Source organism: Malus domestica, chromosome 06 (assembly GCF_042453785.1).
Source record: "Malus domestica chromosome 06, GDT2T_hap1".
NCBI lineage: Eukaryota > Viridiplantae > Streptophyta > Magnoliopsida > Rosales > Rosaceae > Malus > Malus domestica.
The window spans coordinates 25,925,576-25,946,156 of record NC_091666.1 but is presented as its reverse complement, the minus strand read 5'-3'; the positions used below and the strand labels follow the sequence as shown (position 1 = coordinate 25,946,156).

Genomic DNA, 20,581 nt, shown 5'->3' with positions numbered 1-20,581 from the left:
AAGCGTTTGTGCCCGAGTTCCAGAAAAGAAGAGAGGAAACAAGCAGTTTGGGCTTAGGAATAATGGTGGTTTTTTAGAGCATTATCAACTCATAAATGCCATTGTTCATCCATTTCTTCTTGAAAATTGGCTCTAGTTCGTCAATCCATTGGACCCAAGCCGGATCGTTCATCAATGGAAAGCCTCGGCGATATGACGACCACTTAGATGAGGAAATGCCCGACTTAGCCAAATAGGGATTGGGAGAGAACCAATTATCCTTGGGCATATTGTCCTCTATCACTGCAGGGACCCGAGAAATCCATGCAAGACCCAACGATTGTACTCCATGAACTTCAAAGAAAAGTTCATAATACAAACCTGCCCGAGGGCAATGCAGGCCGTTGAGTAAACGGCGCAAAGTGGCGATACCTTCGCCAGATTCATATGATAAATGGATTTGGCTGGATCCTGATGCCATTTTTGATGAAGTTTGAAAGGAAGAAGCGGCTGGAGGGTTAGGAAGTTTTCGACCACGGAGATGAGAAGAATGCAGGAGATTCAGGAAATGATGGGCTTAAACCAAAGAGAGGCGGTGGTTGCTTTTGAAAAAATGTGCAAATCCCGAGAATGAAAAACGTGGGTATTAATAGGGACCTATTCAATCAATATTGGCGCCTGGAATTCCAATCTGAATATTGATTGAAGGGGGCACTGTTTGGGTTAAAACTTAAATTTTGGGCTTGGGGGAAAGTTGGCCCAAAAAGAGAAGGAAAAGCCCGAAGTTAGCCCAAAACCAGAAAACAGGGAAGGCTTTTTCCCGACTAGGTGCAGGTCAAGTGGTGTAGACCAGCCAGCTATACAGCCCAAAAAGTACTTTTAGATGGCAGTACAAGTAAAATAGCTGATGATTCACTACCCTTCAAATTGCATTCGGGCAAGATTGTTGCTACAGGATGCCAAGCCAAGGTGTCTATAAAATGAACATGAGAGGTCAGAATCAAGGACACTCAAACAAACAAATACAAGCACAAACTCTGCTCAAAGCCAGATTTGCCTTCAAAACGAAGCTGTAGTCAACCCAAGCCTTCATCCCTTTCGGGATAAACCTTTTGTAATAGCTCTGCTACCCTGCTCAACTCTTGCTGTAGTATCGATTCCTCCTGTAAACTCACATCACTACCCTTTTTCTAAGCCTTCAAACCTCTTGCAAGACGATCAGCCTTGCCCGACAAGGTTAAACCTTGCCCGACCCTCTTTGTTTTTGTCTGTGCATTCATTAGCCTAGCAATATGTTGTATACTACAAGTTATATCCAAGTTATTTCTAGTAATATGGCTATCAAAAGATTCTCTCAGTGCTTAGATCCGATTTGAATATGTCTCCACAGTTCAAGTCAGATCTAAGTGCTAAGCCTTCGGGCATATAAGATTTGATCACCCTAAAAGTCCTTGGCCTCAAGGCATAAAAAAGAACCTAATGTGGACTTAACTCATCCACTACAAGCTTTGATAACAAGAAGTCCGAAGTTACTTGGGGCGTAAGTAATTGACCTGTCACTTAGTTTTATTGCTGTGATATTATGATTACCATACAACGTCCGGGGACGGGATGAATTCTGATGGGAAGCCTCAAGACCTACATTTAAAGCCCCACAAAGGCACCTATTTGGATTCATCCTGTTTCTCGGGCAAGAACATTGAGAATGGAAGGGGTTCTAATGGGAAGCCTCAAGGCCTATTCAAGGCCCCGCAAAGGCATCTATTTGGATCCATTCTGCTCTTCAAGTTCGGGTAATCAGAAGTATGATGGTTATAAGATCTACATAACCAAGAAAAGGAACCTTATATGTTCAAATACTAAGTTAGTTATTTATGGGAAGCCTCAAGGCCTATACCTAAGGCCCCACAAAGGCACCTGTCAATAACTAACATAGTCTTTCAAATATATAATTAAACTCAAACATCTGTTCTACATCTGCCATATTGAAGATGGCAGTGACACGCCTGAACACTTATAAGTTACTCTTGATCGTGAGCCTCAAGGCCTACACCTAAGGCCTCACGAAGGCACCTTTCAAAGTTAACTATGTCCTTCTCTTTCAGCCTTGCCCGACAAGCCCGCCAGTAAAGCAGGAGCCCAACAGAAAAGCATCAACCGGCGCCAAACCTCTCGGGGAGCTATGTGCTCGTCGGACAGGAAGCATTCCCCACGGGAAATTTCCACCACGAACAGGAACTCTTCTGTTTGTAGTCATTAAATTTATCTAACAGCCCAAGATAATTGATCAATAGGATCCTCTCTATTAGCTCAGGAGAGGATCCAAATCCCCAAAATAAGGATAAGAACTAGTGATCTAGCCATGCTGGAACTTGGACCTCCATCCAAAACTAAGCAAATGATAAACACCACACACCCTAAATAAAAAGATGGTCAAACTTTCATAATTAATTCCTATGCGTCATGGCAGAGGGAAGAAACCATATTTTAAAGGAATCCAAAGCTAAGCAAATGATAAACACCACACACCCTAAATAAAAAGATGGTCAAACTTTCATAATTAATTCCTATGCGTCATGGCAGAGGGAAGAAACCATATTTTAAAGGAATCCAAAACTAAGCAAATGATAAACACCACATACCCTAAATAAAAAGATGGTCAAACTTTCATAATTAATTCCTATGCGTCATGGCAGAAGGAAGAAACCATATTTTAAAGGAAGTTTTAACGAAAAGTTCACGTTACTGTTCATTTTAACGAAAAATACATTTTTATACTAAAAAGTCAAATATAATATTGTTCACTTTATCCTTTATTTTATCATTATCGTTAAAACTCGAAATTTTCAAACATTTTTTATTAGTTTTTCTTATTTTAAATGATGAGTTATGAACAAAAAATAAGCACATTTATTAATGTTTAAATAATAAACTAATCATTAATTTCTTTGTTTTTTAGTGGCTGATAAGTAAATTTCACTTTAAATAATTAAAAAAAATCAACTATTAACTCAAATATAAAAATGTGGTTTCCCTGATGTTACCATTTTTGGTATTATTTCCGCTCTGTATTATATCTGGTGTGAAAGGAAAATATGATAATGGCAAAAGAGAGAATCCTAGCTAGATTCTCTTTGTGAGGATTTCTCTAATTACATCCATTTATCGTACATTATGCGATTAGTTTTTTTCAGATACTTTCAATTTTAAATAAAAAAAATTACAATAATTTCTGACCGTACGATATATGATGAATAAATATGATTTAAGGATTTTTAAAATCCTCAGGATCTCCTAGATGGCAAAGGTGCCACATAAACGAGCGACTACAGAAGTAACACGACACGCCGTAGATATCACGACACGTCATCGCTTCCGTAATATGTCCTGCAGGAGACGACAGGTAACACGGTGAGTCAACACACTCGCGTTTTCAGCACCCTCTCAAGTTCTCTCTCTCTAAAATCTGTAGAGTTTGAACGGCCGGCCGCACGCTCGCCCATACACTCATTATCCACAATATAAAAGTAACGTCTGATTTGAATCAGACGGATCGAAAGTCTCCAACTTGTTATCTCAGACTCGTCTTTCCTTCTGGTACTCTCTTCAGCCTTTCCTCTTTATGTTTCGTATACGTTTGTTGATTTGTAGATTAACCCCTATGAAAAATTCGCATGGAAATTCCATAATCTGTTCACGAATGCGCGAATTCAATAGAGAAAAATTAAAGAAAAATTAAAGTCTCCAACTTTTTGTACAGTGTTTTGATTGGAGTGTGAAAATTTGTATAGTCTATAATTTTAAATTTGAAAATTTGTTTTTGGATCGCTAATAACATTGCTTTCGTTATGATTTGGAGCGTGGAATTTGAGTTTTGAGTTTGTGTGTGAGTATTTCGGTTGTTTTGGCAGAAAAAATGGCAAGCTGTTTTGAGGGTTGGGTGGTTTTGTTGGCTATGGTAGTATTGACATTAAGCACACCATGCTCACATGCTCTTAGGATTGTCAAAACTAAGACAAGAACTAGTGTTTTTGTCTCCCCTAAGTTTGTGTTGGGACCTGGATCGGTTGCAGACAAGTATTACTACGATATCGACTTCCCGAAAGGTCATATTGCAATCAAGAGCTTCACTGCTGAAGTAATTGACGAGGAAGGGAATCCGAATCCCCTTCACGAAACTTATCTCCATCATTGGGTTGTCGAGGGGTATTATGGCCGCGTAGGTTCTGTGGAGCCGGAGGGGACTCGTGTTGAGGAGCTTCAAAGGTCGGATTTTATTCTTGTGAGAAACAGTGGAGTGTGCCAGAGGACTCTCGGACAGTACTTTGGACTTGGGTCCGAAACACGGAAGACAGATACACATGTTCCGGATCCTTTTGGAATTGAAGTTGGGAATCCAGCAGTGATTCCTGCTGGCTATGAGGAGAGATGGATGCTCAATGTGCACGCCATTGACACACGGGGAGCGGAGAATGGGTTGGGATGCATCGAGTGCAGGTGTGATCTTTATAATGTGTCAACGGATTCTAGGGGCCAGCCTTTGAGGCCAGGGTACGTAGGAGGTTTGTTTTGTTGTTATGATGGTGTTCAGTGCAGAGTAAAACAAGGCTTTAATGGTGTCAAGAGAAACCTCTACTTAAGATATACTGTGAAGTGGGTTGATTGGTCTGATTCGATCGTGCCTGTCAAGATTTTTATCTTTGATGTCACTGATCAAATGAATCATTCAACCGGACATGCTATTGAACATGAGTGCCGGGTTAGTGAGTTTCACCTCATCGTATATGTTGTAATAGTATTCGCTCGAATGACGATAATGCATCAATATTCTGCCGTTTGCAGTTTTTATGAACTCAGTTTCTTTTTATGATTGAGGCTATATATTTCTTTTGTGCAGGTTGAATATAATGTCGAAGAGTCTTGCAGTGCAACCAGTGATGGGTGCTTTGACAGCCAATCGTCATTGGCTACTATGACGACTGGTGGTTATGTCGTCTATGGTGTAGCTCATCAGCACACGGGGGGGATTGGTTCAACTCTATATGGAGAGGTGATCTTTTCTTCCACTCTTAGCAATTTGGTTTCTTCGAACCTTAAAATAATTTCTTTCGGCATATGGTAGAACTCAAAAACCTTTGAGAATTCCTGTAAGCAGTATATACCGGCTTGCATACATTACCCTTTAATATATTTGCAACCAGACTGCAACAATCTGCATCTTCCCCCACCTTGCATTTGCAAGTATGTGACCTTCATACTGTATATAGGATTTAGCTTTAATCACTGCATTATGATCTCTTCCTGCACCCTTTTTATAAAGTCAAGAGTTTCCGTCGTATGTCAGGCTAAATTGCACTCTTCCTTGTCTCTCTTTCTTGTTGAGCTCACACATGTATTGAAAGTATGTTTAAGTAATGTGCTTGTTTGTGATTATTTTAGGACGGACGGGTTCTGTGTTCGTCAATACCTATTTATGGAAAAGGGAAGGAAGCTGGAGATGAGGCTGGTTATATTGTAGGAATGTCCAGTTGTTATCCTCGACCGGGCTCAATCAGAATAAACGATGGCGAGACTCTGACTCTAGTTTCTAATTACAGCAGCACTCAGACGCACACCGGAGTTATGGGTCTCTTCTACATTTTGGTTGCTGACTACCTTCCAAATTCCTCTGCTTAGCTTCGACGCTGCACTTTGAGCGATGTACCGTTGAACATTAAGGTTTGCGAATCTAAATAAGGCGTCTGGATTCTTTATCGCCTAAAATCAAATTCGTTAATGTACTGACATGGTTTTGTTCTTGCAGATTTCAAGTTGTATAAGCTAAAGCTGATCACGTCCTTCATCAATGGCGTTATGAACTGTTACGTTCAGGTTATGTAAAGCGTCTTGGTTCTACGTCTCACCCGGCACTGTGATATGTAGGCATAACAAAGCCAATGTACCCGTTGGTATAGCAATAATTTGAACTTCATCTTCAAGTGTTTGTTAAACGTGGTTAACTTTGAAGCTCAATTCAGTCTGTTCAATACATAGAGCTTTCCCACCCTTTATTTGTGTATTGTGGTAAGATCGATGACCTTGTCAAGTAAATGGGTTTGGGTTTGGAAGCATGGCATCAAACTAAGACTTCCTATTTTGGCAAGGAATAAGAATAATGTATGGCGTATATGACTTTTTAGTCTAGCAGCACTCGATTCTTATTTTAATCTAATCTTAAGCGTATATGACTATCGGGCGGGTTGAACTCGGCTTTCATCGTGTTAGAAGAAATATGAACTCAACCCGACCCCTGAATTCGGGTTTACCCAATATACACTGCAACTTGGTTTACAAATACTATTTCACTGAAAAAAATAACTTAATCCAACAAGAACTAAAATTCGGGTCTCAATCTCAAATACAAGATTAAATTTCAGTTCATAAACATTTAAATCATTATTGATCCACGACTTCAAACAAAAAAATATATTGTTCTAAAGTTTGAATCAATTAAAACATACTAGTCAAAATTCAAAATATGTACGTTGTTTCTTACTTGCTCCAAAATTGGTTCGACAAGCAAATGAGACAATATATTAGTAAATTTAGTTCGGGTTAGAACTCGATATGAGTCAAACCGAACAATGGTTCCTAACCCAATCCTAATAAAAATCGAGTTGAGGTTGGTCTGATTTGGATGAGTTTTATGTAACTTAATCCAGTCGATCAAGGTAAAAGATCGGATTAATTTCGAACTGATCCAACCCAAGTTTGCACCACTCAACATTTGACGAAAAATTATAAAAACGAAAAAGGCAAGTGAAGGAGTGAAGGGCGACCAAACACGAGGAAGAATATCCACTTCCATTCCAGAGCGATCCTTCTCGTATTTATATACGGCAGATATTATATATGTATATATACCCACGGCTGTTATATTCTGTGTTACCGTTCCTTAATTACCGTTAAATTCAATCCAAAAATCCAATCTTCAATCCACCCAATCTCTCACATTGAAGAAGAGGATGAGGTCCCATCTCTCCCAACCCTCATTTCCTCTATTATGTTTCTATCTTTGCTGAATGGTGATGGCTGAAGAATTTATGATCGAACAACCCAAAACCCACCAACCCATTTGCCCAAAATCCGCAAATCTCATACCTTTATTGTGGGTTGTGATCGATTTGATCCGCCATTGAAGAAGCTCGAAGAACATTGAAGAAGAAGGGGAAAGAAGAATTGGGTTCTTATGTCAGGGGCAAAGCCGGCCGCGGCAGAGCATGTCGGCTTCGCCAACGTGGATGCGAACAAGTCCACTGCCACCGCCAAAGCCGAAGGATGTTGCAATCCGGTCAAGAAAAGCGGACCCATTTCGATGGATCACGTTCTTCTAGCCTTGCGCGAGACCAAGGAGGACAGGGACGTCCGAATTCGAAGCCTTTTCAATTTCTTCGATGCTGAGGATCTTGGGTATTTGGATTATTCTCAGATCGAGGCCGGATTGTCGGCCCTTCAGATTCCGCCTGAATACAAGTACGCCAATGATCTTCTGAAGGTCTGTGATGCTAACAGGGATGGAAGGGTCGATTATCTTGAGTTCCGGCGGTACATGGATGACAAGGAGCTCGAGCTCTACCGCATTTTTCAGGCCATTGATGTTGAACACAACGGCTGCATTCTGCCGGAGGAGCTTTGGGATGCCCTTGTCAAGGCTGGTATGCCCAACTATACTTTCTTTTGTTTCGAAATTGGGAAAATTCGTTAACTTTTACATGCTAGTTCATAGTTTCGCCTGTAGATTGAGGAGGATTGGTTTCTTGCTTTGAGGCATCGTTTATAGTATTTCTCTGATTGTAATATAATTTCCACTAGGGAGCATTTTTACCATCATGTTCTACGTTGAGCTTGATGGGAATGTAGAGCTATGACTGTAGTATTATTTCCCAAAACTGTTCAGGAGAAAACGAAAGCGAGAGGGTTTCCTTTTCCGTAGACTTTAATTGGGAAGATTTTTTATTTTCCATCTTATAAGCCCTGGCAGTTTTTAATTTGTAGGGATTGAAATGGATGATGAGGAACTTGCGCGTTTTGTGGAGCATGTTGATAAGGATAACAATGGAATTATAACTTTTGAAGAATGGAGAGATTTTCTACTACTTTATCCGCATGAAGCAACAATTGAGAATATATATCATCACTGGGAAAGGGTGTTTCTTGTGGATATTGGAGAGCAGGCTGTTATTCCAGAAGGAATTGGTAGGCATGTTCATAGAAGCAGATACTTTATTGCAGGGGCTGTAGCTGGAGCCGCTTCTCGGACTGCCACTGCTCCTCTTGATCGCTTGAAAGTGGTTTTGCAAGTTCAGACATCTCGTGCTTCTGTAGTACCAGCTATCAAGAAGATATTGAAGGATGACGGTATTCTGGGGTTTTTCCGAGGTAACGGAATAAATGTTGTGAAGGTAGCACCTGAAAGTGCCATCAAGTTCTATACTTATGAAATGTTAAAGAAGGTCATTGGAGATAATATGGGGGCAGACGAGTCTGATATTGGTACTGCTGGTAGACTTTTGGCTGGTGGTATGGCAGGTGCAGTGGCACAAACTTCTATCTATCCCTTGGATCTTGTGAAAACTCGGTTACAGACTTGCACTTCAGAAGCTGGAAAGAGTCCTCAGTTGAGGACATTAACTAAAGAAATATGGATTCATGAGGGACCTCGGGCCTTCTATAAAGGTCTGTTTCCGTCACTTCTTGGCATTGTCCCCTACGCTGGCATCGACCTTGCAGCCTATGAGACCTTAAAAGATATGTCAAAGACATATTTTCTTCACGATAATAGCGGTACAGTTCTCTGGTTTTTTTTTTTTTTTGGTTTTTAATTCTCCTTTCCTTATCCTTTTCATCTCGATAACGCTCTTTCTACCATTTAGTGAATTGCCTTTTAAAATCTTCACATTTTTCCAGAACCTGGTCCTCTTATCCAGCTGGGATGTGGGACAATATCTGGAGCTCTAGGAGCAACATGTGTTTATCCATTGCAGGTTATCCGAACAAGGTACCATTTCATGGCTGAAGTCTTCCACTACTGTGGTTGTTTATTTTTATTGAAGAGTGCACATCCAAGCTACTTGAATTTTTCACTTCTAAACTTTTGCTATTCCGGTGAATTTTCTGTTGGGTTTAATATATTTATTGCTTTCCAGATTGCAAGCTCAACGTTCTAATACAGCTACTGCATATAAGGGAATGTCTGATGTATTCTGGAGAACCATTCAACACGAAGGCTATAGAGGTTTCTACAAGGGATTGTTTCCAAATCTTCTCAAAGTTGTTCCAGCTGCAAGCATTACATATATGGTATATGAAGCCATGAAAAAGAAACTAGATCTGTAGCGAGTTGGTAACTACATTGATCTTTGTAGTTAGAAATTGTAACGGTGTTGATGATGAAGAAAAAGGAAATGAGATTACTAGTTAAGTAGAGGATATGATTGTTATAAGACAGATGGTATCCCCACTTCAGGATATGGGGCACAGGATTTTCAATTTTGTAGTCAGAAAATTTGTTTTCCCGGATTTATCATAACTTTCAATTGAGAAACAAGGTTACAGGCACATTTGGAATTTGATGGCAAAGGTGATAGGTATTATCTTCTTCCTTTTTTCTGTGTTTATTAAGACTGTATCTTTCTCTTTCTTTGGAAACGTTTGCTTGTTAGACTATCTCATTAATGAACACGGGAAGTTTTTAAGTTTCTATTTTCCCCATCTGTTAAATTATTGCCTACAGCCATCAAGATTTTTTGTGCGATATACAGCAAGATTTTGGCGGAACTAGATGATATTTTCTCTACTAATCCATGTGGTGAAAATTACATGAGTTTCATATCTGACCTGTAGATATTTCAGCCATAATATCTAGTTGCCTCTGTACGTACCTCTGCATGATGCATCTATAGGATAAGCATGCTGTTGTTTTAATCTTCTACTACATGTCCTTTTAATTTGTGCCTATACGTGCTGTGTGCGAAGACCATTCTATTGCTGTGCTTGCTTGCGGTCATTTTGTTGCGTGTAATATCTGCTTCAGTTTGGAATAGCGACCACTTGGGATTGTTGCCTTGAAAACATATTTTTGAAACATCATGTTTAGGTAAATTGTAAAATTCATATTTTGTGATCTCAACATCTTAGATGTCTGTTCTTTCGGTTAGCTGTTTAACTGTTGCACCGTAAAGTTGTAATGTGCTTGATCATGGATGTAATATCATAACTAGATGGCGTAACATACGATGTTTAACACATCGTGCGTTAGAATGAGTATTGTCCCGTCATTTCGTAACTTCATCCTGTTCTCTTGTTGCTAACCTGTGCTGGATATGCTCTAGTTTGTAACTAAAATTCTTGGCTGCTTGCTTTGGCCTTGTATGTTCTTTAGGTAGTTGCATTTTAGCATGTAAACATTAATATCTATTCGTTTGGTGATCGACATTGCATGATGTAACATGTCAAGTGCAAGGTGTTTCTTGCTGTTATGCTACAATTTGAGTTTGTGATCTGTGAACTCTAATGCCTCTATCGCCCGTGATCGATATTCGGTTGCTTGCATTTCCAGTTCCAACTGGCCGTTTTTTTGCGCCCAGGAGTCGTACAAACTCAAGCACGTCTATGAGTGCAAACTGGCATTGCTAGCTCCCAGTAGTAGCAGCATAAAATTGTTGAGAATGAGTCTCACATTGATGGGAGGATGAACCATTAGCTTATAAGAAGTTGGGCTACTCCTCATATAGCCAATTGGTTTTATACTTTCTTCATGGTATCAGATTAGGTAGCTCCACGTGTGAAGGCAAATGGTCACACACGCTTCACTTCATCCTGTTGTGTTGTCTACGTATTAGGGTTGAAAATTTGCCACACGTGAGGAAGTGTGTTGAGAATGAGTCTCACATTGACAGGAGGAGGGACCTTGCATGGGCTAATAAGATGTTGGGGCTACTTTTTATATTGTCAATTGGTTTTATGATAGAACCTCAACTTTCTTCAATAATTAGATGCTGGTGGTTGTAACTTGTAAGATTCTGTGCAGAAGCAACTCATACGAATGCGAAAAGCTCCTCAACACCCGAGATGACACCAGGTGGTATCCCAAGTCATTCATGAGTTGTCATGTCACATTTATTACTTAATATTTTAACAATCTTACATGGCTTCGTTTGCGTGATTGAACATTGGAACACTGACCCGCCTACATGGCATCCCAGATGAGCAGATCAAAGATAAAGAACAAAATGCAAACAGGAGTTTTATTTAATCCTTAGGACAAGCTTAAAGTGCAGTAATTCTTTCCAAATTGATATATTGAACTGCAATAAAAGCTATATAAATTTGAGCCATGGAAGTAACAAAGACCACAACTGAAGTGAAGAAACTGCCAAACATTTTGAAAAACACTTTCAAAATTACATGGCATGCTTGTTTACTCTACTATTACATAAAGAGTTGACATGTTAAAAAAAAAAAAAGGGTAAAATAAATAAGGGTTGCAATTATGACGCTCATTTTTTAGCCATTTGCACTCCAAACTTAATACATTATTGTTTTCTCTTTATTGACGGGCGGAGTGCAAGAGGCTACAAAAAGAGTGTTAAAATCGCTAGCCGAAAACGAACCCGGAAGAAAGGCTTTGCCTCCCCTTTGCCTCTTTGACTTGCCTTTTGTCCGTCCCTTCACATCCCATCAAGGGAGGAAGAGGGTGGGACTGATCAAGCATGTAGAAGAAGTTCTTCTACTCACATTCTTCACCATCTTCTTCCTCTTCTTCCTCCACATTTTCGTGTGCGTTTTTGCCACAGATAGAGAGAGAGAGAGAGTGTGTGTGTGTGTGTGATGTTATCTGTAGGTCCTGTCCAAGTGTATATATAATTTGTATTGTATGAAGCTCTGAACAAGGCAGGTGGCTTCGGCGGTGGCATCCAGAATTTTACAAGTTAAAAGGAGAAAAAGAGGAAAGCAAAGAAGACAAAGGAAACAGATCATCAACAGAAAGAATCACATCTGTAATGGTCCCCCTAAGCATTATTCTCTAATCGGGTAAGTGTGCTCATCTTTTGCTTAGAATATTATCATTCTTCCTCTGATATCCATCAATCACAACATTAGTCTTTCAACACTAGTGAGAGAATCTTTTGTATGGATTATCGCTCGTAATAAAAATTGAGTTTTATTCACCAAATGACATGTTGAATTTGATCTGGACGGCTCACAACAAAGCTGAGGTCATTGGTGGAACCGGGTCGTAAATTGCACATTAATTAATGGGGTACATTTTGAATAAAATATAATACAAGTTAAAAATATGAATATCAAATAGGAGAAAAATCAAAAAAGTATTTCAGAAGCGGTTACGGAATCACTGCCAAGGTGCTCGTCATTTTGATGTCACACAATTCGAGAAAAGTTGTATCAAACGAATCATAATGTGCCACGTATTACGTATTGAATAAAATACTATGCAAGATGTACAATTCATACGATTGTAGAATAATCGAAAAAAAATATTTTGGAACTTACCATGGAATCCTTGAACCGTGCTCATAAAGAAACGACTATAAAATGTCAATTACGAGTTGAAATCAAATAGGAGAATTTCACAAATGTTACATTGGGTATGGTGCTTGTCATGTTATATGATATACAAGTTTCATGATTTTTTGCTTGATTGCACCTCCTTGGCCAATTACTATGTTCATAACACTGATTTGGTATATTGAACGTACCATGTTGAAGGTATTGCATTTTTTATTACGTACCAATGACGAAATATGTTTTTGCATTTGTAAAATATTATTTATTAGGGTAAATTACAAAAAACTACCTTAATTATTGGTCTTACGACACTATCATACCTCATATTTCAAAATTGACAATATCATACCTCATCTTTAGAATTTGGTCCATTGTTATACCTTCCGTTACTTGGCCGTGAATTTTTCAGTTAAGTGCTGACATGACTTGATTCGGAGCCCACTTTCTATTAAAAAATTATTAAAAACTAAAATAAAAATTTTAATATTTTTTAAATATTCAAATAATAAAGAAAAGTAAAAAAAAAAATCTTTTTTTTCTTTTTCTTTTCTCTCTCTCTTCTTCTTCTTCTTTTTCTTCTGCTGGTTGGGTGGGTGGGGGAGGGGGTTGGGACGGATGAACTGGGTTTTTTTTTTCCTTTCTTCTTCTTTCTGGGTTGCAGGTTGGCTTGTGGGGGGGGGGGAGGGACGAACTAGGTTTCGTCTTTTTTTCCTTTTTTTTTTCTCTCTCTCTCTTCTTCTTCTTCTTCTTCTTCTTCTTCTGTAGGTTAGGTTGGGGGGGGGGGGAGATGGACGAACTGGGTTTCCTTCTTCTTCTTTTTTTTCCCTCTCTCTTCTTCTTCTTCTTCTTCTTCATCTTCTTCTTCTTCTTCTTATTCTTCCTTCTTCTTCCTTCTTCTTCCTTCTTCTTCCTTCTTCTTCCTTCTTCTTCCTTCTTCTTCTGCAGGTTGGGGGTGGTGGATTTGGGTTGCAAGTGTGGGAGGGATCCGGGTTTTAGGAGCGGGGGTGGGGGGTGATGAGATCTTGCGAGGGGGGGAGGGTTGGTGCGGTGATGATATTTTTGGGGGGTGTGACGGGATCTGGGCGGGGGGGGGGGAGAGGGTTGGTGCGGTGATGATATTTTTGGGGGGTGTGACGGGATCTGAGCCGGGGGGGGGGGTGTTAGGGGGAAGGGATGGATGAACTGAATTTCCTTTTCTTTTTTTCCTTTTTTCTTCTTCTTCTTTATGGGTTGCAGGTTGGCTTGGGGGGGGGGGGAGAGATGAACTTGTTTCCTTTTTTTTTTCTCTCCCTCTGCTCTTCTTTTTCTTCTTATGCAGGTTGGGTTGGGGGGGGGGCGACAGACGAACTGGGTTTCCTTTTTTTTTTTTTACCTTCTCTCTCTTCTTCTTCTTCTTCTTCTGCAGGTTGGGGGTGGTGGATTTGGGTTGCAGGTGTGGGAGGGATTGGGGTTTTGGGGGTTGGTGGGGTGATGGGATCTTGGAATCTTTGGGGGGGGGGGGGGGTTGATGGGCTTTCAAATTTTATTTTATTTTTGTTGAAGATTAAGCATTAAGCATGTAGGGGGAGAAGAGAGAGAGGGGGAAGGGACGAGCTAAGGGTTTTTTTTTTTTTTTAACTTTTCTGTATTATTTTAATATTTAAAAAATATTAAATTTTTTTTTTTTAGTTTTTAATCATTTTTATTAACTTTTTAATAGAAAGTGGATCCCGAATCAAGCCACGTCAACATTTAACTGAAAAATTCACGGCCAAGTAACAGAAGGTATAACATTGGACCAAATTCATAAGATGAGTTTTAAAAGATAATTCATAAGATGAGTTTTAAAAGATGAGGTATGAAAGTATCGTGACACCAATAGTTAAGGTAGTTTTTTGTCATTTACCCTATTTATTAATTTTAAATTCATACTCTACCTATGCACTAGTGGATATATGAGATTTAAAAATCCAAACGACAAATACCCGTCGCCAAATCGTAAAAAACACAATCACAAGCGAACAATTAAGACTTTAATCTTACTTTACACACTGCTTTTGTGCTATGTGCAATAATTGAGGACATTTGACTTATTCTTAATTCCAAAGTGTAATTGTGTAGACCTTTTATTTAAGTAATAAAAATCCCTAATAAATTCATCATAAAAAAATAGAAATTGGGAAGATGATGCTTGAGCTCATGTTGTTCATCATTTTGCATATGCCTATTGGAACCCACCAATTACCTTCAATTTTAAGTCACTTGGAGCTTGAGCCCATGTATCCATTAGTTTACTTATATTTAATTTATTAGTGTGATCACTATGATACAAGAAATACTTTCATACAACGAAAATATCATTGTAATGATATTTCAAATCAATTATGTACTATGATATGAGAAAGTTTTTTATGTAACGAGAATGTCACTCTAACAGTATCTCAAATCAATCACGTACTAACTAACCATTCTTTTTCATTGTCTATTGATTCATTTTGAGCTAAGGTTGGACTAGACCAACTCCAAGGCCCGAGATTGTACGTTTTCAAATGGCCTCGGCTGTTTTTTGTAGTCTTATAAATAATAATTTATATATTTGTTTTCGATTTCGTTGAACAAAAGAGGTGGACGTGCCGGAGTGGTTATCGGGCATGACTAGAAATCATGTGGGCTCTGCCCGCGCAGGTTCGAATCCTGCCGTCCACGTTTTTTAATTAAATAAATATTTTACCGCCGTCTCCTTCTTTGTTTTGTTCTTCGATTCTCCGACCTTCAAAAACAGAATGAGAGCCAGAGTGAATCGAAGTGAATGAACGCCGCCAATGCCACCACCATCGTCGCCGCAATCAAACACTGCAAAACCCCAAAACAGCTCCTCCAGCTCCATGCCCACACCATCACCAACCCCTCTCTCACTCCACCCGGTTTGATCATCCCCACCCTCCTCCACGCCTTCATCTATCTCCTCCCGCCCTCCTCCGCCCCCTCTGCAACCGCTTCGCTCAGATATGCCGTCGCTCTCTTCAACCGCATCCAAAACCCATCGACCTTCTCCTTCAACAACATCATCAGAGCCCACACCGCCCTCTCCTCCCCTCTCTCCGCTCTCCGCTTCTTCGCCCGCATGCGCCACCTCTCTCTCCCTCCTGACTTCCACACCTTCCCTTTCGCCCTCAAGGCCTGTGCCCATCTCGGGTTTTGTGCATTCTCCGTCTCCCAAGCCCTTCACTCGCAATCCCTCAAGTTCGGGTTCGCCTCTCATTTGTTCGTTTCCAATACCCTCATCCATGTTTACTCAATCTGCCATAATTTGAGCCACGCGTGCAAGGTGTTCGACGAAAGTTCCCACAGGGATGTTGTCTCCTACAATGCCTTGCTCGATGCCTTTGTTAAGGCCGGTGAGATTTCGAGAGCACGCCAACTGTTTGAAGAAATGCCTGTCCGAGACTCCGTCTCGTGGGGTACTGTTTTGGCGGGGTGTGCTCAGATGGATCGGTGCGAGGAAGTGCTTGAATTGTTTGATCAGATGCTTCGTATACGAATTAGGCCTGATGATGTCTCTTTGGTTTCTGCTCTTTCTGCTTGTGCGCAGCTGGGTAATTTGGAACGAGGGAAAATGATCCACGATTACATAAAACGAAACAGGATTCGACTGAGTTCCTACTTCCTAACAGCATTAGTGGACTTTTATGCAAAATGTGGGTGCATTGAGACCGCCATGGAGATATTCGAATCGAATGCAGATAAGAATGTGTTCACATGGAATGCCATGCTTGTCGGGCTTGCAATGCACGGCCACGGCAAGCTGACACTCGCTTTCTTCTCCAGAATGACGGAGGCTGGACTTAAACCAGATGGGGTGAGCTTCTTAGGAGTTTTAGTAGGGTGCAGCCATGCGGGTTTTGTAAGCGAAGCTCGAAAGCTCTTCAACAAAATGGAAGCAGTCTACGGGGTCCCTCAAGAGCTCAAGCATTACGGGTGCATGGCTGATCTGCTTGGGAGGGCAGGTCTTATCAAGGAAGCCATGGAGATGATTGCGAAGATGCCGATGGGGGGCGATGTGTTCGTATGGGGTGGATTGCTTGGAGGCTGCAGAATCCACGGCGATGTTGAAATGGCGAAGAAAGCAGCGGAGCAGGTGATGGAGTTGGACCCTGAAGATGGTGGAGTGTATTCGATCATGGCGAATGTTTATGCGACGGCAGGGAAATGGGACGATGTTGTAAATGTTAGAAAGTCTATCAAAGATGCTAAGAGGGTGAAGAAGATCAGCGGTTGTAGTTTGATTCGATTGGAGGGAGTCACTCATGAGTTCATTGCTGGGGATTGCTTGCATCCTAAGACAGAGGCTATATATCTGGTTTTGAATGGTCTTCAGAAACATCAGTTCGAAGCCTGTTAACCAAAACAAATTTTTATTCCTTATTTTCACAAATCTTAAAAAGAAGTTGAAATTTTGGGTGTATCCAGCTAATGACATTGTGTGGTTGGTTATGGATCGCCGTTGGCAGTTGCCTAATTGACTTAGATATTAACTTTTATGCAACAAAATGTTATCGTAGGATATCTCAAACTAATGACAATAAGTGATGGTTAAAGATGCACTATTGACAATGCTTGGTTGACGTAAAATATTAACTTTCATACAACATGAATGACATTGTAGCTATCTCAAGTCAATGACAATGTGTAATGTGTAATGTGTTTGTGGTGCACCGCGTAAAAGTGCCTGATTCATGCAAGATACTAACTTTCATATCCCTTCAATATTATTGTAGCATATCTCAAGTTAATGATAGTGCGGGATTAGTTTCAAGCACATGACTGATGGTACCGCATTGACTTAAGGACTCGTTTACTAATCTGTGATTAGATTGAGAGATGAATTAAGGAAGAAATAAAAAAAGGTGGAATTAGAATCGTATTCATGTTAAAGTTGTTTAATAAAACTATCAGAAATCAGGATAGAAATGACATTATCAATATTTTCTTCCCTTCTGATTTTGGTCCTGAAACTTGCATAATCCCAGATGCCAAGAAACCTGCATAATCTTCCCTTGACAGAGAGAAGCAGAGATGCAGGTCAAAGGAAGGAGATAAAAGGTATTTTAGGTAGAAAAAGTTGATTCTAGATGGAGTTGCTTTCAAGAGTGAGTACCATTTTGCGAGTCTTAACGAAATATTTTTGGTACTATTTATTTTTAACATTAACAATATTTTTATTCTAAAAAATCACTCTGGTACTATTTACTTACAACACATTTTTATCCTTTCGATTAAAACTCAAGATTTTTAAGTCATTTTCATTTGTTTTTCTTACTACCTATTGTTCATTTATCCGATTTCGAGAAAATCATTTAATCTGATTTCCTATTTTAAGCGGGCCCCACTTATACTAGCATTCTCAAGTGTTTCCTTCGTATTTCATTCCTCAAAGTGTTTCCCACGTATACTGTTAGTAAACACTTAAATCGTTTGGAATGTGTCCAATTCCTATTCCCTCATTCTATTCTCTTGCATGAAGAGATTTTTTAATATGATCGAAACATAATATAATATAAATAATAAGATCTATGTGCTAAAAAATTAATATACCATCCGCATGTTACAATGAAAAATTTATCCTTGCGTAAACGCGCCAAGTATCCGCAGTGACATGTTATGTGGGGAAGTTTTTACTGTTAAGTAAAAATAAATGATATTTAAGTAAGTTTTGTTTCAGAAAAGTAAAAGAAAAAATTGACGTGGCAGCTTCAGGAGGGTTCTTCTGACATTTGCTTCTATATTGCGATACGTGGTTCTAGAACTCTCTGCCCTGAGTGCCCTCTCTTGTCAGTATCCATCTTATATGCAAGGAAAATCCAGCAGCAGTTGGTTCAAGTGAAAATATCGATTTCTGCAGAAGATCATGGCTTTCAGATCAATGGTAAAATCTTCTTCTTTTTGTTCAACTTTTGTTTTTGTTTTTTGCTTTTTTTAAGGATTTACTTACGAAGATCATCAAATGCTGCAGAATCCCTGGAAACAAATGTCCACCGCCTTACGCGGATACGCCACCTCGACTTCCCCGAAGATGAAACCCTACTCCCCGGCTGCCGGTGCCACCGAAAAGCCCCAACAGAGCAACTTCAAGAGGTTTATGAGGGGCGACTTCGTGCCGGTCTACGTCGTGCTCGGGATGATAGCGGTGTCGGTGGGGCTGGGGCTCCATACCGCCAAGCAGCACCTGAAGCACAACCCCCACGTCTACGTGAAGAAGGAACGGAGAGAGACGCTGCCGGAGGTGATGGAGCCGGAGCGCGTGGTGGCGGAGTCTGACAAGTTCGTTAAAAATTCGTTTTTCAGGAAGGTGGCGCATGTTCAGGAGTTTGACGACTACAATCACGCCGTTAAGGATCCGATCCGGAAAGATGTTTTCGCTCATAAACCCGACCCACCCCGTTCGTGAGCCGAGACTGTCAAGGACGTCGGAGTAGACCCTGTCCTTGCCCAACCCAACGCTTAGTTATCTTTTTTTTTTCTTTTGTTTTTTTTTTTTTTACTCTCTGGTTTTTTACTTGAGTGAATTTCTTGTACTTATCTTTTTTGCTTCTATGTTTTTATTGTAACTGTAGCGTACTGATGATGTTTGTTACTGTAACTCAGTACTTTGAAAAGTTATCAAACAAGATTTCCGATTGTAATTTTGTAAAACGAAAACTGAAATAATTATCAAACTGTTATAAAATCGACGGTGTGTGCAGTGATAAATAAACAAGACACAAAATTTACGAGGTTCCTCTACAGTCAGTGTGACTGGAGCAATGATGCTTTCATTATAATCTGGAGTAATTGTGTTTTCATTATAATCTGAAATAATAAGAGTACAAAGATAATTTTCTCTATTATCTCCTCTCATCTTCCTTTATGTTCTCTCTTCCTCTTCCTTCTTCTCTTTTCTTTCTTTCTTTTCCTTCCTTTCTCTCCCGTGAGTCCCTCACATTCATCACCTTTTTTTTTTGTTCCATAAGACTTGCTTTTATAGAAGTAAATCACAAGCAACATAGTGAAAGGCTTACTATATGCATGTGGGCATACATACCCACTATTTACAACACTCCTCCTTGGATGCCCACATAAGTCTTCGATTAACTTGTTAAAATCTTGAATTGTTTTTTTATGCTTCTCCTGACTAGTATCTCCCCCAGATTTCAACTTTTTTAGGCTAATCATTTATATTATACTTCAGTCCCTTAGCGAGCAGAGTTGTCAAAAAATGTGTTTTACTTGTTGTTAACTTTCCACATACTTGTTCTTGAACTGGGCTGAAGGGCTTTCTGCTAGATTTGCATCAAATGTCTGAATTTACTCCTTTTATCTGGAGCGGAATTTGATTCAAGGGTGGTGGACACTTAATCTTGAATCAGACTTGTGATTTCTTTAAGGACTTTCAAGGCTTGATCTTGAATGAAATTAGACCATGATGAGCTTCATGTGGCAAGTGATCTTCAGCTTTGTCTGGGATGAATCAGCACATGTTTGTTGCGCTTGTCTCCACATGTTTCAATATATCATTTTCACTTGCCTTACTTGTTCCCCTTGCATTAGTGGTATTTTCCCTGCTTTTCCCCCATGCAAGTGTGGCATCTTCTCTTCTAGGATTTGTCCACTGATGCAAGAGTGGAATGCAACCCTTGCATTTGGATGGTTCATCACTTCTTGGTGACTGGAGACCCAGCTCCAACAACAGTTGAAGATGGCTACTCGAGAGTAATATTAGGTAAGCAATCAGGAAAGGTTCCAGGCAGTCTGTTCCTTATCGGGAGTTTGAGTGGAGGTTCCGACATATTGCTTTCTTTATCCTTGTCTTTTCCGGTAAGAACAAGGACAAAGGAAAGGACAGAGAAATTGCATGATATGAGATACTCTTGCTCTTGTCCCTGATGATATGAGGTACTCTTGCTCTGACATGACTTGTTTTGAAAAGGTATTCTCGCAGAGAAAGGAAATTGAGTATGTTGAGAGGTTTGGTTACATATGCATTTTCGGCAATGAGAGAGAGTTAGGCGTTTTGGAT

General features: G+C 39.9%; 4 protein-coding genes and 1 non-coding gene across 6 annotated transcripts; all 5 read left to right on the top strand.

The window, feature by feature from the left end:
• Positions 1-3,353: 3,353 nt before the first annotated feature.
• On the top strand, positions 3,354-6,145 carry LOC103438663 (uncharacterized). The gene is made up of 5 exons (XM_008377204.4): positions 3,354-3,576; positions 3,891-4,738; positions 4,877-5,029; positions 5,419-5,697; positions 5,783-6,145. The coding sequence occupies exons 2-4, from the start codon at positions 3,896-3,898 to the stop codon at positions 5,653-5,655; spliced, it is 1,233 nt and encodes a 410-aa protein (XP_008375426.1). The 5' UTR covers positions 3,354-3,576; positions 3,891-3,895; the 3' UTR covers positions 5,656-5,697; positions 5,783-6,145.
• A 602-nt stretch (positions 6,146-6,747) lies between these two features.
• LOC103438662 (calcium-dependent mitochondrial ATP-magnesium/phosphate carrier protein 2) lies at positions 6,748-9,576 on the top strand. Of its 2 annotated transcripts, none has more exons than XM_008377201.4 (4): positions 6,748-7,673; positions 8,014-8,802; positions 8,926-9,016; positions 9,165-9,576. In XM_008377201.4, exons 1-4 carry the CDS (start codon positions 7,208-7,210, stop codon positions 9,352-9,354), a joined length of 1,536 nt encoding a protein of 511 aa, XP_008375423.1. In that variant the 5' UTR covers positions 6,748-7,207; the 3' UTR covers positions 9,355-9,576. The 2 variants fall into 2 exon arrangements, with proteins under 2 accessions (XP_008375423.1, XP_008375425.1); XM_008377203.4 differs by having other exon boundaries at positions 6,790-7,673; positions 8,000-8,802.
• A 5,573-nt stretch (positions 9,577-15,149) lies between these two features.
• Positions 15,150-15,231, top strand: TRNAS-AGA (transfer RNA serine (anticodon AGA)). Its single transcript has one exon. It is a non-coding gene; the product is annotated as a tRNA-Ser (tRNA).
• LOC103438664 (pentatricopeptide repeat-containing protein At5g61800) lies at positions 15,222-17,132 on the top strand. Its single transcript, XM_008377205.4, has one exon. It carries the CDS (start codon positions 15,335-15,337, stop codon positions 16,925-16,927), a length of 1,593 nt encoding a protein of 530 aa, XP_008375427.1. The 5' UTR covers positions 15,222-15,334; the 3' UTR covers positions 16,928-17,132.
• Positions 17,133-18,324: 1,192 nt separating this feature from the next.
• Positions 18,325-19,252, top strand: LOC103438665 (uncharacterized). Its single transcript, XM_008377206.4, has 2 exons — positions 18,325-18,451; positions 18,539-19,252. Exons 1-2 carry the CDS (start codon positions 18,434-18,436, stop codon positions 18,971-18,973), a joined length of 453 nt encoding a protein of 150 aa, XP_008375428.2. The 5' UTR covers positions 18,325-18,433; the 3' UTR covers positions 18,974-19,252.
• The last annotated feature ends 1,329 nt before the right edge of the window (positions 19,253-20,581 follow it).

Coding starts and splice junctions, on each gene's coding strand:
- LOC103438663 (XM_008377204.4), top strand. CDS start 3,896: ATGGCAAGCTGTTTTGAGGGTTGGGTGGTTTTGTTGGCTATGGTAGTA. Junction 4,739..4,876: donor CTATTGAACATGAGTGCCGG/GTTAGTGAGTTT, acceptor TCTTTTGTGCAG/GTTGAATATAATGTCGAAGA. Junction 5,030..5,418: donor GTTCAACTCTATATGGAGAG/GTGATCTTTTCT, acceptor TGATTATTTTAG/GACGGACGGGTTCTGTGTTC.
- LOC103438664 (XM_008377205.4), top strand. CDS start 15,335: ATGAACGCCGCCAATGCCACCACCATCGTCGCCGCAATCAAACACTGC.
- LOC103438662 (XM_008377201.4), top strand. CDS start 7,208: ATGTCAGGGGCAAAGCCGGCCGCGGCAGAGCATGTCGGCTTCGCCAAC. Junction 7,674..8,013: donor GGATGCCCTTGTCAAGGCTG/GTATGCCCAACT, acceptor TTTAATTTGTAG/GGATTGAAATGGATGATGAG. Junction 8,803..8,925: donor TTTTCTTCACGATAATAGCG/GTACAGTTCTCT, acceptor ACATTTTTCCAG/AACCTGGTCCTCTTATCCAG.